Source organism: Scyliorhinus torazame, chromosome 18, assembly GCF_047496885.1.
Source record: "Scyliorhinus torazame isolate Kashiwa2021f chromosome 18, sScyTor2.1, whole genome shotgun sequence".
NCBI lineage: Eukaryota > Metazoa > Chordata > Chondrichthyes > Carcharhiniformes > Scyliorhinidae > Scyliorhinus > Scyliorhinus torazame.
The window spans coordinates 163,128,961-163,143,504 of record NC_092724.1 but is presented as its reverse complement, the minus strand read 5'-3'; the positions used below and the strand labels follow the sequence as shown (position 1 = coordinate 163,143,504).

General features: G+C 64.1%; 1 protein-coding gene across 1 annotated transcript in view; it reads left to right on the top strand.

Moving 5' to 3' along the window:
* LOC140395715 (TOM1-like protein 1) overlaps window positions 1-14,544 on the top strand; it is a 111,122-nt gene that overhangs the window by 79,405 nt on the left and 17,173 nt on the right. Inside the window, 3 exon segments of the mRNA XM_072483834.1 lie at window positions 10,516-10,641; window positions 11,422-11,502; window positions 11,504-11,560. Coding sequence (XP_072339935.1) covers window positions 10,516-10,641; window positions 11,422-11,502; window positions 11,504-11,560 — 264 coding nt within the window.

The window sequence follows — 14,544 nt, the reverse complement described above, 5'->3', positions numbered from 1 at the left end:
GGAGAGAGAGAGAGAGTGCTGGGGTCAGAGAGCGAGAGAGTGCTGGGGTCAGAGAGCGAGAGAGTGCTGGGGCCGGACAGAGAGAGAGTGCTGGGGTCAGAGACCGAGAGAGTGCTGGGGTCAGAGAAAGAGAGAGAGTGCTGGGGTCAGCGAGCGAGAGAGTGCTGGGGTCAGAGAGCGAGAGAGTGCTGGGGTCAGAGAGCGAGAGAGTGCTGGGGTCAGAGAGCGAAAGAGTGCTGTGGTCAGAGAGCGAGAGAGTGCTGGGGTCGGAGAGAGAGAGAGAGTGCTGGGGTCAGAGACCGAGAGAGTGCTGGGGTCAGAGACCGAGAGAGTGCTGGGGTCAGAGACCGAGAGAGTGCTGGGGTCAGAGACCGAGAGAGTGCTGGGGTCAGAGACCGAGAGAGTGCTGGGGTCAGAGAGCGAGAGAGTGCTGGGGTCAGAGAGCGAGAGAGTGCTGGGGTCAGAGAGCGAGAGAGTGCTGGGGTCAGAGAGCGAGAGAGTGCTGGGGTCAGAGAGCGAGAGAGTGCTGGGCTCGGAGAAAGAGAGAGAGTGCTGGGGTCAGCGAGCGAGAGAGTGCTGGGGTCAGAGAGCGAGAGAGTGCTGGGGTCAGAGAGCGAGAGAGTGCTGGGGTCAGAGAGCGAAAGAGTGCTGTGGTCAGAGAGCGAGAGAGTGCTGGGGTCGGAGAGAGAGAGAGAGTGCTGGGGTCAGAGACCGAGAGAGTGCTGGGGTCAGAGACCGAGAGAGTGCTGGGGTCAGAGACCGAGAGAGTGCTGGGGTCAGAGACCGAGAGAGTGCTGGGGTCAGAGAGCGAGAGAGTGCTGGGGTCAGAGAGCGAGAGAGTGCTGGGGTCAGAGAGCGAGAGAGTGCTGGGCTCGGAGAAAGAGAGAGAGTGCTGGGGTCAAAGAGCGAGAGAGTGCTGGGGACAGAGAGCGAGAGAGTGCTGGGGTCAGAGAGCGAGAGAGTGCTGGGGTCAGAGAGCGAGAGAGTGCTGGGGTCAGAGAGCGAGAGAGTGCTGGGGTCAGAGAGCGAGAGAGTGCTGGGGTCAGAGACCGAGAGAGTGCTGGGCTCGGAGAAAGAGAGAGAGTGCTGGGGTCAGAGAGCGAGAGAGTGCTGGGGTCAGAGAGCGAGAGAGTGCTGGGGTCAGAGAGCGAGAGAGTGCTGGGGTCAGAGAGCGAGAGAGTGCTGGGGTCAGAGAGCGAGAGAGTGCTGGGGTCAGAGACCGAGAGAGTGCTGGGGTCAGAGAGCGAGAGAGTGCTGGGGACAGAGAGCGAGAGAGTGCTGGGGTCGGAGAGAGAGAGAGAGTGCTGGGGTCAGAGAGCGAGAGAGTGCTGGGGTCAGAGAGCGAGAGAGTGCTGGGGTCAGCGAGCGAGAGAGTGCTGGGGTCAGAGAGCGAAAGAGTGCTGGGGTCAGAGACCGAGAGAGTGCTGGGGTCAGAGAGCGAGAGAGTGCTGGGGTCAGAGAGCGAGAGAGTGCTGGGGTCAGAGAGCGAGAGAGTGCTGGGGTCAGAGAGCGAGAGAGTGCTGGGCTCGGAGAAAGAGAGAGAGTGCTGGGGTCAGAGAGCGAGAGAGTGCTGGGGCCGGACAGAGAGAGAGTGCTGGGGTCAGAGAGCGAGAGAGTGCTGGGGTCAGAGAGCGAGAGAGTGCTGGGGTCAGAGAGCGAGAGAGTGCTGGGGTCAGAGAGCGAGAGAGTGCTGGGTCAGAGAGCGAGAGAGTGCTGGGGTCAGAGAGCGAAAGAGTGCTGTGGTCAGAGAGCGAGAGAGTGCTGGGGTCAGAGAGCGAGAGAGTGCTGGGGCCGGACAGAGAGAGAGTGCTGGGGTCAGAGAGCGAGAGAGTGCTGGGCTCGGAGAAAGAGAGAGAGTGCTGGGGTGAGAGAGCGAGAGAGTGCTGGGGTGAGAGAGCGAGAGAGTGCTGGGGTCAGAGAGCGAGAGAGTGCTGGGGTCAGAGAGCGAAAGAGTGCTGGGGTCGGAGAGAGAGAGAGAGTGCTGGGGTCAGAGACCGAGAGAGTGCTGGGGTCAGAGAGCGAGAGAGTGCTGGGGTCAGAGAGCGAGAGAGTGCTGGGGTCAGAGAGTGAGAGAGTGCTGGGGTCATAGAGCGAGAGAGTGCTGGGGTCAGAGAGCGAGAGAGTGCTGGGGTCAGAGAGCGAGAGAGTGCTGGGGTCAGAGAGCGAGAGAGTGCTGGAGTCAGAGAGCGAGAGAGTGCTGGGGTCAGAGACCGAGAGAGTGCTGGGGTCAGAGACCGAGAGAGTGCTGGGGTCGGAGAGAGAGAGAGAGTGCTGGGGTCAGAGAGCGAGAGAGTGCTGGGGTCAGAGAGCGAGAGAGTGCTGGGGTCAGAGAGTGAGAGAGTGCTGGGGTCAGAGAGCGAGAGAGTGCTGGGGTCAGAGAGTGAGAGAGTGCTGGGGTCAGAGAGTGAGAGAGTGCTGGGGTCAGAGAGCGAGAGAGTGCTGGAGTCAGAGAGCGAGAGAGTGCTGGGGTCAGAGAGCGAGAGAGTGCTGGGGTCAGAGAGAGAGCGAGTGCTGGGGTCAGAGAGCGAGAGAGTGCTGGGGCCGGACAGAGAGAGAGTGCTGGGGTCAGTGAGAGCGAGAGAGTGCTGGAGTCAGAGAGCGAGAGAGTGCTGGGGTCAGAGAGCGAGAGAGTGCTGGGGTCAGAGAGCGAGAGAGTGCTGGGGTCAGAGACCGAGAGAGTGCTGGAGTCAGAGAGCGAGAGAGTGCTGGGGTCAGAGAGCGAGAGAGTGCTGGGGTCAGAGAGAGAGCGAGTGCTGGGGTCAGAGAGCGAGAGAGTGCTGGGGCCGGACAGAGAGAGAGTGCTAAGGTCAGAGAGCGAGAGAGTGCTGGGGCCGGACGGAGAATGAGAGCCTGTAAGAGCGTGTGCTCACTGGGTTCAGAGAGAGAGGGTGTGGGAGCGGGAGCTCACTGGGTTCAGAGAGAGAGGGTGTGGGAGCGGGTGCTCACTGGGTTCAGAGAGAGAGGGTGTGGGAGCGGGTGTGGGAGCGGGAGCCCACTGGGTTCAGAGAGAGGGTGTGGGAGCGGGTGCTCACTGGGTTCAGAGAGAGAGGGTGTGGGAGCAGGTGTGGCAGCGGGAGCCCACTGGGTTCAGAGAGAGGGTGTCGGAGCGGGTGCTCACTGGGTTATGAGAGAGGGTGTGGGAGCGGGTGCTCACTGGGTTCAGAGCGAGGGTGTGGGAGCGGGAGCCCACTGGGTTCAGAGAGAGGGTGTAGGAGCGGGAGCCCACTGGGTTCAGAGAGAGGGTGTGGGAGCGGGTGTGGGAGCGGGTGCTCACTGGGTTCAGAGAGAGAGGGTGTAGGAGCGGGAGCCCACTGGGTTCAGAGAGAGGGTGTGGGAGCGGGTGTGGGAGCGGGAGCCCACTGAGTTCAGAGAGAGAGGGTGTGGGAGCGGGTGTGGGAGCGGGAGCCCACTGGGTTCAGAGAGAGAGGGTGTGGGAGCGGGTGTGGGAGCGGGTGCTCACTGGGATCAGAGAGAGAGGGTGTGGGAGCGGGTGTGGGAGCGGGAGCCCACTGGGTTCAGAGAGAGGGTGTGGGAGCGTGTGCTCACTGGGTTCAGAGAGAGAGGGTGTGGGAGCGGAAGCCCACTGAGTTCAGAGAGAGGGTGTGGGAGCGGGTGCTCACTGGGTTCAGAGAGAGGATGTGGAAGCGGGTGCTCACTGGGTTCAGAGAGAGAGGGTGTGGGAGCGGGTGTGGGAGCGGGAGCCCACTGAGTTCAGAGAGAGAGGGTGTGGGAGCGGGTGTGGGAGCGGGAGCCCACTGGGTTCAGAGAGAGTGGGTGTAGGAGCGGGTGCTCACTGGGTTCAGAGAGAGGGTGTAGGAGCGGGTGTTGGAGCGGGAGCCCACTGGGTTCAGAGAGAGAGGATGTGGAAGCGGGTGCTCACCGGGTCCAGAGAGAGGGTGTAGGAGCGGGTGCTCACTGGGTTCAGAGAGAGAGGGTGTAGGAGCGGGTGCTCACTGGGTTCAGAGAGAGAGGGTGTAGGAGCGGGTGCTCACTGGGTTCAGAGATAGGGTGTAGGAGCGGGTGTGGGAGCGGGTGCTCACTGGGTTCAGAGAGAGAGGGTGTGGGAGCGGGTGTGGGAGCGGGAGCCCACTGGGTTCAGAGAGAGAGGGTGTAGGAGCGGGTGCTCACTGGGTTCAGAGATAGGGTGTAGGAGTGGGTGCTCACTGGGTTCAGAGATAGTGTGTAGGAGCGGGTGTGGGAGCGGGAGCTCACTGGGTTCAGAGAGAGAGGGTGTAGGAGTGGGTGCTCACTGGGTTCAGAGATAGGGTGTAGGAGCGGGTGTGGGAGCGGGAGCTCACTGGGTTCAGAGAGAGGGTGTGGGAGCGGGTGTGGGAGCGGGAGCTCACTGGGTTCAGAGAGAGAGGGTGTGGGAGCGGGTGTGGGAGCGGGTGCTCACTGGGTTCAGAGATAGGGTGTAGGAGCGGGTGCTCACTGGGTTCAGAGAGAGAGGGTGTGGGAGCGGGTGTGGGAGCGGGAGCCCACTGAGTTCAGAGAGAGAGGGTGTGGGAGCGGGAGCCCACTGGGTTCAGAGAGAGGGGGTGTAGGAGCGGGTGCTCACTGGGTTCAGAGAGAGGGTGTAGGAGCGGGTGTTGGAGCGGGTGCTCACTGGGTTCAGAGAGAGAGGGTGTGGGAGCGGGTGTGGGAGCGGGAGCTCACCAGGTTCAGAGAGAGAGGGTGTAGGAGCGGGTGCTCACTGGGTTCAGAGAGAGGGTGTGGGAGCGGTTGTGGGAGCGGGAGCTCACTGGGTTCAGAGAGAGAGAGTGTGGGAGCGGGTGTGGGAGCGGGAGCTCACCGGGTTCAGAGAGAGAGGGTGTGGGAGCGGGTGTGGGAGCGGGAGCTCACTGGGTTCAGAGAGAGAGGGTGTGGGAGCGGGTGTGGGAGTGGGTGCTCACTGGGTTCAGAGAGAGAGGGTGTGGGAGCGGGTGTGGGAGCGGGAGCCCACTGGGTTCAGAGATAGAGGGTGTGGGAGCGGGTGTGGGAGCGGGAGCCCACCGGGTTCAGAGAGAGAGGGTGTGGGAGCGGGTGTGGGAGCGGGAGCCAACGGGTTCAGAGAGAGAGGGTGTGGGAGCGGGTGTGGGATCGGGTGTGGGAGCGGGAGCCCACTGGGTTCAGAGAGAGAGGGTGTGGGAGCGGGAGCCCACTGGGTTCAGAGAGAGATTGTGTGGGAGCAGGTGTGGGAGCGGGAGCTCACTGGGTTCAGAGAGAGGGTGTAGAAGCGGGTGCTCACCAGGTTCAGAGAGAGAGGGTGTGGGAGCGGGTGTGGGAGCGGGTGCTCACTGGGATCAGAGAGAGAGGGTGTGGGAGCGGGTGTGGGAGCGGGAGCCCACTGGGTTCAGAGAGAGGGTGTGGGAGCGTGTGCTCACTGGGTTCAGAGAGAGAGGGTGTGGGAGCGGAAGCCCACTGAGTTCAGAGAGAGGGTGTGGGAGCGGGTGCTCACTGGGTTCAGAGAGAGGATGTGGAAGCGGGTGCTCACTGGGTTCAGAGAGAGAGGGTGTGGGAGCAGGTGTGGGAGCGGGAGCCCACTGAGTTCAGAGAGAGAGGGTGTGGGAGCGGGTGTGGGAGCGGGAGCCCACTGGGTTCAGAGAGAGTGGGTGTAGGAGCGGGTGCTCACTGGGTTCAGAGAGAGGGTGTAGGAGCGGGTGTTGGAGCGGGAGCCCACTGGGTTCAGAGAGAGAGGATGTGGAAGCGGGTGCTCACCGGGTCCAGAGAGAGGGTGTAGGAGCGGGTGCTCACTGGGTTCAGAGAGAGAGGGTGTAGGAGCGGGTGCTCACTGGGTTCAGAGAGAGAGGGTGTAGGAGCGGGTGCTCACTGGGTTCAGAGATAGGGTGTAGGAGCGGGTGTGGGAGCGGGTGCTCACTGGGTTCAGAGAGAGAGGGTGTGGGAGCGGGTGTGGGAGCGGGAGCCCACTGGGTTCAGAGAGAGAGGGTGTAGGAGCGGGTGCTCACTGGGTTCAGAGATAGGGTGTAGGAGTGGGTGCTCACTGGGTTCAGAGATAGTGTGTAGGAGCGGGTGTGGGAGCGGGAGCTCACTGGGTTCAGAGAGAGAGGGTGTAGGAGTGGGTGCTCACTGGGTTCAGAGATAGGGTGTAGGAGCGGGTGTGGGAGCGGGAGCTCACTGGGTTCAGAGAGAGAGGGTGTGGGAGCGGGTGTGGGAGCGGGAGCTCACTGGGTTCAGAGAGAGAGGGTGTGGGAGCGGGTGTGGGAGCGGGTGCTCACTGGGTTCAGAGATCGGGTGTAGGAGCGGGTGCTCACTGGGTTCAGAGAGAGAGGGTGTGGGAGCGGGTGTGGGAGCGGGAGCCCACTGAGTTCAGAGAGAGAGGGTGTGGGAGCGGGAGCCCACTGGGTTCAGAGAGAGGGGGTGTAGGAGCGGGTGCTCACTGGGTTCAGAGAGAGGGTGTAGGAGCGGGTGTTGGAGCGGGTGCTCACTGGGTTCAGAGAGAGAGGGTGTGGGAGCGGGTGTGGGAGCGGGAGCTCACCAGGTTCAGAGAGAGAGGGTGTAGGAGCGGGTGCTCACTGGGTTCAGAGAGAGGGTGTGGGAGCGGTTGTGGGAGCGGGAGCTCACTGGGTTCAGAGAGAGAGAGTGTGGGAGCGGGTGTGGGAGCGGGAGCTCACCGGGTTCAGAGAGAGAGGGTGTGGGAGCGGGTGTGGGAGCGGGAGCTCACTGGGTTCAGAGAGAGAGGGTGTGGGAGCGGGTGTGGGAGTGGGTGCTCACTGGGTTCAGAGAGAGAGGGTGTGGGAGCGGGTGTGGGAGCGGGAGCCCACTGGGTTCAGAGATAGAGGGTGTGGGAGCGGGTGTGGGAGCGGGAGCCCACCGGGTTCAGAGAGAGAGGGTGTGGGAGCGGGTGTGGGAGCGGGAGCCAACGGGTTCAGAGAGAGAGGGTGTGGGAGCGGGTGTGGGATCGGGTGTGGGAGCGGTAGCCCACTGGGTTCAGAGAGAGAGGGTGTGGGAGCGGGAGCCCACTGGGTTCAGAGAGAGATTGTGTGGGAGCAGGTGTGGGAGCGGGAGCTCACTGGGTTCAGAGAGAGGGTGTAGAAGCGGGTGCTCACCAGGTTCAGAGAGAGAGGGTGTGGGAGCGGGTGTGAGAGCGGGAGCCCACTGGGTTCAGAGAGAGGGTGTAGGAGCGGGTGTGGGAGCGGGAGCCCACTGGGTTCAGAGAGAGATTGTGTGGGAGCGGCTGTGGGAGCGGGAGCTCACTGGGTTCAGAGAGAGGGTGTGGGAGCGGCTGTGGGAGCGGGAGCCCACTGGGTTCAGAGAGAGAGGGTGTAGGAGAGGGTGTGGTAGCGGGAGCCCACTGGGTTCAGAGAGAGAGGGTGTAGGAGAGGGTGTGGGAGCGGGAGCCCACTGGGTTCAGAGAGAGAGGGTGTGGGAGCAGGTGTGGGAGCGGGAGCTCACTGGGTTCAGAGAGAGAGGGTGTGGGAGCGGGAGCTCACTGGGTTCAGAGAGAGAGGGTGTGGGAGCGGGAGCTCACCGGGTTCAGAGAGAGAGGGTGTGGGAGCGGGTGCTCACTGGGTTCAGAGAGAGAGGGTGTGGGAGCGGGAGCTCACCGGGTTCAGAGAGAGAGGGTGTGGGAGCAGGTGTGGGAGCGGGAGCTCACTGGGTTCAGAGAGAGAGGGTGTGGGAGCGGGAGCTCACTGGGTTCAGAGAGAGAGGGTGTGGGAGCGGGAGCTCACCGGGTTCAGAGAGAGAGGGTGTGGGAGCGGGTGTGGGAGCGGGTGCTCACTGGGTTCAGAGAGAGAGGGTGTGGGAGCGGGAGCTCACCGGGTTCAGAGAGAGAGGGTGTGGGAGCGGGTGTGGGAGCGGGAGCCCACTGGGTTCAGAGAGAGAGGGTGTGGGAGCGGGAGCTCACCGGGTTCAGAGATAGAGGGTGTGGGAGCGGGTGTGGGAGCGGGACCTCACTGGGTTCAGAGAGAGAGGGTGTAGGAGCGGGTGCTCACTGGGTTCAGAGAGAGGGTGTGGGAGCGGCTGTGGGAGCGGGAGCTCACTGGGTTCAGAGAGAGAGGGTGTAGGAGTGGGTGTGGGAGCGGGAGCTCACTGGGTTCAGAGAGAGAGGGTGTGGGAGCGGGTGTGGGAGCGGGAGCCCACTGGGTTCAGAGAGAGAGGGTGTGGGAGCGGGAGCTCACCAGGTTCAGAGAGAGAGGGTGTGGGAGCGGGTGTGGGAGCGGGAGCCCACTGGGTTCAGAGAGAGGGTGTAGGAGCGGGTGTGGGAGCGGGAGCCCACTGGGTTCAGAGAGAGATTGTGTGGGAGCGGCTGTGGGAGCGGGAGCTCACTGGGTTCAGAGAGAGAGGGTGTGGGAGCGGGTGTGGGAGCGGGAGCCCACTGGGTTCAGAGAGAGAGGGTGTAGGAGAGGGTGTGGGAGCGGGAGCCCACTGGGTTCAGAGAGAGAGGGTGTGGGAGCAGGTGTGGGAGCGGGAGCCCACCGGGTTCAGAGAGAGAGGGTGTAGGAGAGGGTGTGGGAGCGGGAGCCCACTGGGTTCAGAGAGAGGGTGTGGGAGCGGCTGTGGGAGCGGGAGCCCACTGGGTTCAGAGAGAGAGGGTGTAGGAGAGGGTGTGGGAGCGGGAGCCCACTGGGTTCAGAGAGAGAGGGTGTGGGAGCAGGTGTGGGAGGCTCACTGGGTTCAGAGAGAGAGGGTGTGGGAGCGGGAGCTCACCGGGTTCAGAGAGAGAGGGTGTGGGAGCGGGAGCTCACTGGGTTCAGAGAGAGAGGGTGTGGGAGCGGGAGCTCACCGGGTTCAGAGAGAGAGGGTGTGGGAGCGGGTGTGGGAGCGGGTGCTCACTGGGTTCAGAGAGAGAGGGTGTGGGAGCGGGAGCTCACCGGGTTCAGAGAGAGAGGGTGTGGGAGCAGGTGTGGGAGCGGGAGCTCACTGGGTTCAGAGAGAGAGGGTGTGGGAGCGGGAGCTCACTGGGTTCAGAGAGAGAGGGTGTGGGAGCGGGAGCTCACCGGGTTCAGAGAGAGAGGGTGTGGGAGCGGGTGTGGGAGCGGGTGCTCACTGGGTTCAGAGAGAGAGGGTGTGGGAGCGGGAGCTCACCGGGTTCAGAGAGAGAGGGTGTGGGAGCGGGTGTGGGAGCGGGAGCCCACTGGGTTCAGAGAGAGAGGGTGTGGGAGCGGGTGTGGGAGCGGGAGCTCACTGGGTTCAGAGAGAGGGTGTGGGAGCGGGTGTGGGAGCGGGAGCTCACCGGGTTCAGAGATAGAGGGTGTGGGAGCGGGTGTGGGAGCGGGACCTCACTGGGTTCAGAGAGAGAGGGTGTAGGAGCGGGAGCCCACTGGGTTCAGAGAGAGAGGGTGTAGGAGCGGGTGCTCACTGGGTTCAGAGAGAGGGTGTGGGAGCGGCTGTGGGAGCGGGAGCCCACTGGGTTCAGAGAGAGAGGGTGTGGGAGCGGCTGTGGGAGCGGGAGCTCACCGGGTTCAGAGAGAGAGGGTGTGGGAGCGGGTGTGGGAGCGGCAGCCCACTGGGTTCAGAGAGAGAGGGTGTGGGAGCGGGTGTGGGAGCGGGAGCCCACTGGGTTCAGAGAGAGAGGGTGTGGGAGCGGGATCTCACTGGGTTCAGAGAGAGAGGGTGTGGGAGCGGGAGCCCACTGGGTTCAGAGAGAGAGGGTGTGGGAGCGGGTGTGGGAGCGGGAGCTCACTGGGTTCAGAGAGAGAGGGTGTGGGAGCGCGAGCTCACTGGGTTCAGAGAGAGAGGGTGTGGGAGCGGGTGTGGGAGCGGGAGCTCACTAGGTTCAGAGAGAGAGGGTGTGGGAGCGGGAGCTCACCAGGTTCAGAGAGAGAGGGTGTGGGAGCGGGTGTGGGAGCGGGAGCCCACTGGGTTCAGAGAGAGAGGGTGTGGGAGCGGGTGTGGGAGCGGGAGCTCACCGGGTTCAGAGATAGAGGGTGTGGGAGCGGGTGTGGGAGCGGGAGCTCACCAGGTTCAGAGAGAGAGGGTGTGGGAGCGGGTGTGGGAGCGGGAGCTCACCAGGTTCAGAGAGAGAGGGTGTAGGAGCGGGTGTGGGAGCGGGAGCCCACTGGGTTCAGAGAGAGAGGGTGTGGGAGCGGGTGCTCACCGGGTTCGGAGAGAGAGGGTGTGGGAGCGGGAGCTCACCAGGTTCAGAGAGAGGGTGTGGGAGCGGGTGTGGGAGCGGGAGCTCACCAGGTTCAGAGAGAGAGGGTGTGGGAGCGGGTGTGGGAGCGGGAGCTCACCGGGTTCAGAGATAGAGGGTGTGGGAGCGGGTGTGGGAGCGGGAGCTCACCAGGTTCAGAGAGAGAGGGTGTAGGAGCGGGTGTGGGAGCGGGAGCCCACTGGGTTCAGAGAGAGAGGGTGTGGGAGCGGGAGCCCACTGGGTTCAGAGAGAGAGGGTGTGGGAGCGGGTGCTCACCGGGTTCGGAGAGAGAGGGAGAGAGAGGGAGCTGGGGCCTCAATCAGAGAGAGAGCGCTGGGCCGGGGATAAAGGGAGGGAGAGCGTGCCGAGAGTTTGGAGAGAGCGAGACAGAGATTGGGGGTCCCATTCTGCCGCTGTGTGACTTTTATTGTGTTTTTCAGGGAACGATTGTAGCGTCACAGCCGGACATCTCTCAGACCACATCCCTATCGACATCTTCAGCATCTACTTCAACAATATCTCTCACTTCGCATCTGAAGAACACCATCACATTGGTACCGGAGCAGGTATGGTACTCTGCAATCAGATAGAGCGAGGCTGGGAAGTGTAGCAACGAGTTCAGACTCCCTGAATCACAAAATACCCACTGTCAACAGGCAGCAGCCTGGGAGGAGTTCAAATGGGCTCTGTCACTCAGGATGAGGCCTCCTCCCTGTGTCCGGTCCTGAGGATGAGGCCTCTTCCCTGTGTCCGGCCCTGAGGATGAGGCCTCCTCCCTGTGTCCGGCCCTGAGGATGAGGCCTCTTCACTGTGTCCGGCCCTGAGGATGAGGCCTCCTCCCTGTGTCCGACCCTGAGGATGAGGCCTCTTCCCTGTGTCGGGCCCTGAGAGTGAGGCCTCCTCCCTGTGTCCGGCCCTGAGGATGAGGCCTCCTCCCTGAGTCCGGCCCTGAGGATGAGGCCTCCTCCCTGTGTCCGGCTCTGAGGATGAGGCCTCCTCCCTGTGTCCAGCCCTGAGGATGAGGCCTCTTCCCTGTGTCCGGCCCTGAGGATGAGGACTCCTCCCTGTGTCCGGCCCTGAGGATGAGGCCTGTACTCAGTGTCTGCCCCTCAGGATGGGGCCCGCTCTCAGTGTCTGCCCCTCAGGATGGGGCCCGCTCTCAGTGCCTGACCCTCAGGATGGGACCTGCTCTCAGTGTCTGACCCTCAGGATGGGGCCTGCTCCCGCCAGCGGGAGTTTCTTCTGGATTTGGTTGGTGATGGGAGGGACTCTGTCCCCGGACAAATGGTCAGCGTTATTCCTTGTTTACTGCAATATGTTTACCTCACTTCCCAATCCTCCCGCAGGTGGCCAAACTGTACAGCGAGCTGGATATGGTGACAATGAACATCTCGGTCATGTCCGCCATCCTCATAGAGAACCTGCCGGGGATCGGAGAACGCTGAGGACATGGAACTGTTACAGGGTAAACGTCCTGAGACCTCTGTCATCGTCATTCACTCCATCTTGCAGCAACCCCTCCCCCCACTCCGACCCCCCTCCCCACACTCCGACCCAGCCCCCACTCCGACCGCCCCCACTCCGCCCCCCACTCCGCCCCCGCCCCCACTCCGACCCCGCCCCCTACTCCGACCCCCCCAACCCCACCTCACTCCACCCCCCTCCCCCCACTCCGACCCCCCCTCCCCCACTCCGACCCCCCTCCCCCACTCCGACCCCCCCTCCCCCACTCCGACCCCCTCTCCCCCACTCCGACCCCCTCCCCCACCTCCGACCCCCTCCCCCACCTCCGACCCCCCTCCCCCCACCCTACCGACCCCCGCCCCCACTCCGACCCCGCCCCCCACTCCGACCCCGCCCCCCACGCCGACCCCCTCCCCCACCCCGACCCCCCTCCCCCACCCCCGACCCCCCTCCCCCACCCCGACCCCCCCCTCCCCCACCCCGACCCCCTCCCCCACTCCGACCCCCTCCCCCACTCCGACCCCCTCCCCCACTCCGACCCCCTCCCCCACTCCGACCCCCCTCCCCCACTCCCGACCCCCTCCCCCACTCCGACCCCCCTCCCCCCACTCCGACCCCCTCCCCCCACTCCGACCCCCTCCCCCACCCCGACCCCTCCCCCACCCCGACCCCTCCCCCACTCCAACTCCACCCCCTCCCTCTCCTCCACTCTATCCCCCTCCTCCAGTCCAACCCCCCCTCCCCCCATTCACCCATGGTCACCCCCACTCTACCGCTCCTCCCCCAACTCCATCCCTCTCCCCCACTCCAACACCCTCCTCCACTCCATCCCCCTCCTCCACTCCATCCCCCTCCTCCACTCCAACCCCCTCCCCCACTCCAAACCCCTCCCCCACTCCAACCCCCCCTCCACTCCAACCCCCTCCTCCCCCACCCCACCATGGCCACACTCCCCTCCCTCACCCCACCATGGCCACTCCCCCCTCCCCCCCACCATCACCATGGCCACTCCCCTCCCCCACCCCTCCATGGCCACTCCCCTCCCCCACCCCACCGTGGCCTCGCACCTCCCCACCCCTCCCACCATGGCCACTCCCCTCCCCCACCGCACCATGGCCACTCCCCCTCCCCCACCGCACCATGGCCACTCCCCCTCCCCCACCCCCACCATGGCCACTCCCCTCCCCCACCGCACCATGGCCACTCCCCTCCCCCCACCGCACCATGGCCTCGCACCACCCCCACCCCACCATGGCCTTACCCCCTCCCTATCTCTGTAGTTCTCTTTGTGCTGCTCCAATCCTCTGATTCTCTTCTACATCCCCCGATTTTCCTCACTCCAGCAGTAGTGTGTCCAGCTGTCTGTGGTTCTGGATTCGCCTCCCGAACCCCTCGGTCACTCTCTTCACTTCTAGATGCTCCTTAAAACTGACCTCTTTGACCAAGTGTCCCAAAATTCTCCTTTGGTATCAAACCTTGTGATGATAACGTTCCCGGGAAACTCCTGGGGATGGTTCAAACGCGGATTGTACAGCAGATTTCGGTCGATCTTTCCTTCATTTCTGTGCTGTCTCCAAGAAATCCAATCGGGAATTCAGGGCAAAGTTCGGGCAAAGTTCTTCACCCAGAGAGTGGGGAGAATGTGGGACTCTCTCCCACGGGGAGTGGGGAGAGTGTGGGACTCGCTCCCACGGGGAGTGGGGAGAATGTGGGACTCTCTCCCACGGGGAGTGGGGAGAATGTGGGACTCTCTCCCACGGGGAGTGGGGAGAATGTGGGACTCGCTCCCACGGGAGTGGGGAGAATGTGGGACTCTCTCCCACGGGGAGTGGGGAGAATGTGGGACTCGCTCCCACGGGGAGTGGACAGAGTGTGGGACTCTCTCCCACGGGGAGTGGGGAGAATGTGGGACTCTCTCCCACGGGGAGTGGGGAGAATGTGGGACTCGCTCCCACGGGGAGTGGGGAGAATGTGGGACTCTCTCCCACGGGGAGTGGGGAGAATGTGGGACTCTCTCCCACGGGGGAGTGGGGAGAATGTGGGACTCTCTCCCACGGGGAGTGGGGAGAATGTGGGACTCTCTCCCACGGGGAGTGGGGAGAATGTGAGATTCGCTCCCACAGGGAGTGGGGAGAATGTGGGACTCGATCCCACGGGGAGTGGGGAGAATGTGGGACTGGCTCCCACGGGGAGCGGGGAGAATGTGGGACTGGCTCCGATGGGGAGTGGGGAGAGTGTGGGACTCGCTCCCACAGCGAGTGGGGAGAATGTGGGACTGGCTCCCACGGGGAGCGGGGAGAATGTGGGACTGGCTCCCACGGGGAGCGGGGAGAATGTGGGACTGGCTCCGATGGGGAGTGGGGAGAGTGTGGGACTCGCTCCCATGGGGAGTGGGGAGAATGTGCGACTCGCTCCCACGGGGAGTGGGGAGAGTGTGGGACTCGCTCCCACGGGGAGTGGGGAGAATGTGGGACTCGCTCCCACGGGGAGTGGGGAGAGTGTGCGACTGGCTCCCACAGGGAGTGGGGAGAATGTGGGACTCGCTCCCACGGGGAGTGGGGAGAATGTGGGACTGGCTCCCACGGGGAACGGGGAGAGTGTGGGACTCGCTCCCACGGGGAGTGGGGAGAATGTGGGACTGGCTCCGATGGGGAGTGGGGAGAGTGTGGGACTCGCTCCACGGAGAGTGGGAGAATGTGGGACTCGCTCCCACGGGGAGTGGGGAGATGTGGGACTCGCTCCCACGGGGAGCAGGGAGAGTGTGGGACTCGCTCCCACGGGGAATGGGGAGAGTGTGGGACTCGCTCCCACGGGGAGTGGGGAGAATGTGGGACTGGCTCCCACGGGGAGCGGGGAGAGTGTGGGACTGGCTCCGATGGGGAGTGGGGAGAGTGTGGGACTCGCTCCCACGGGGAGTGGGGAGAATGTAGGACTCGCTCCCATAGGGAGTGGGGAGAATGTGGACTCGCTCCCACAGGGAGCGGGGAGATGTGGTACTCGCTCCC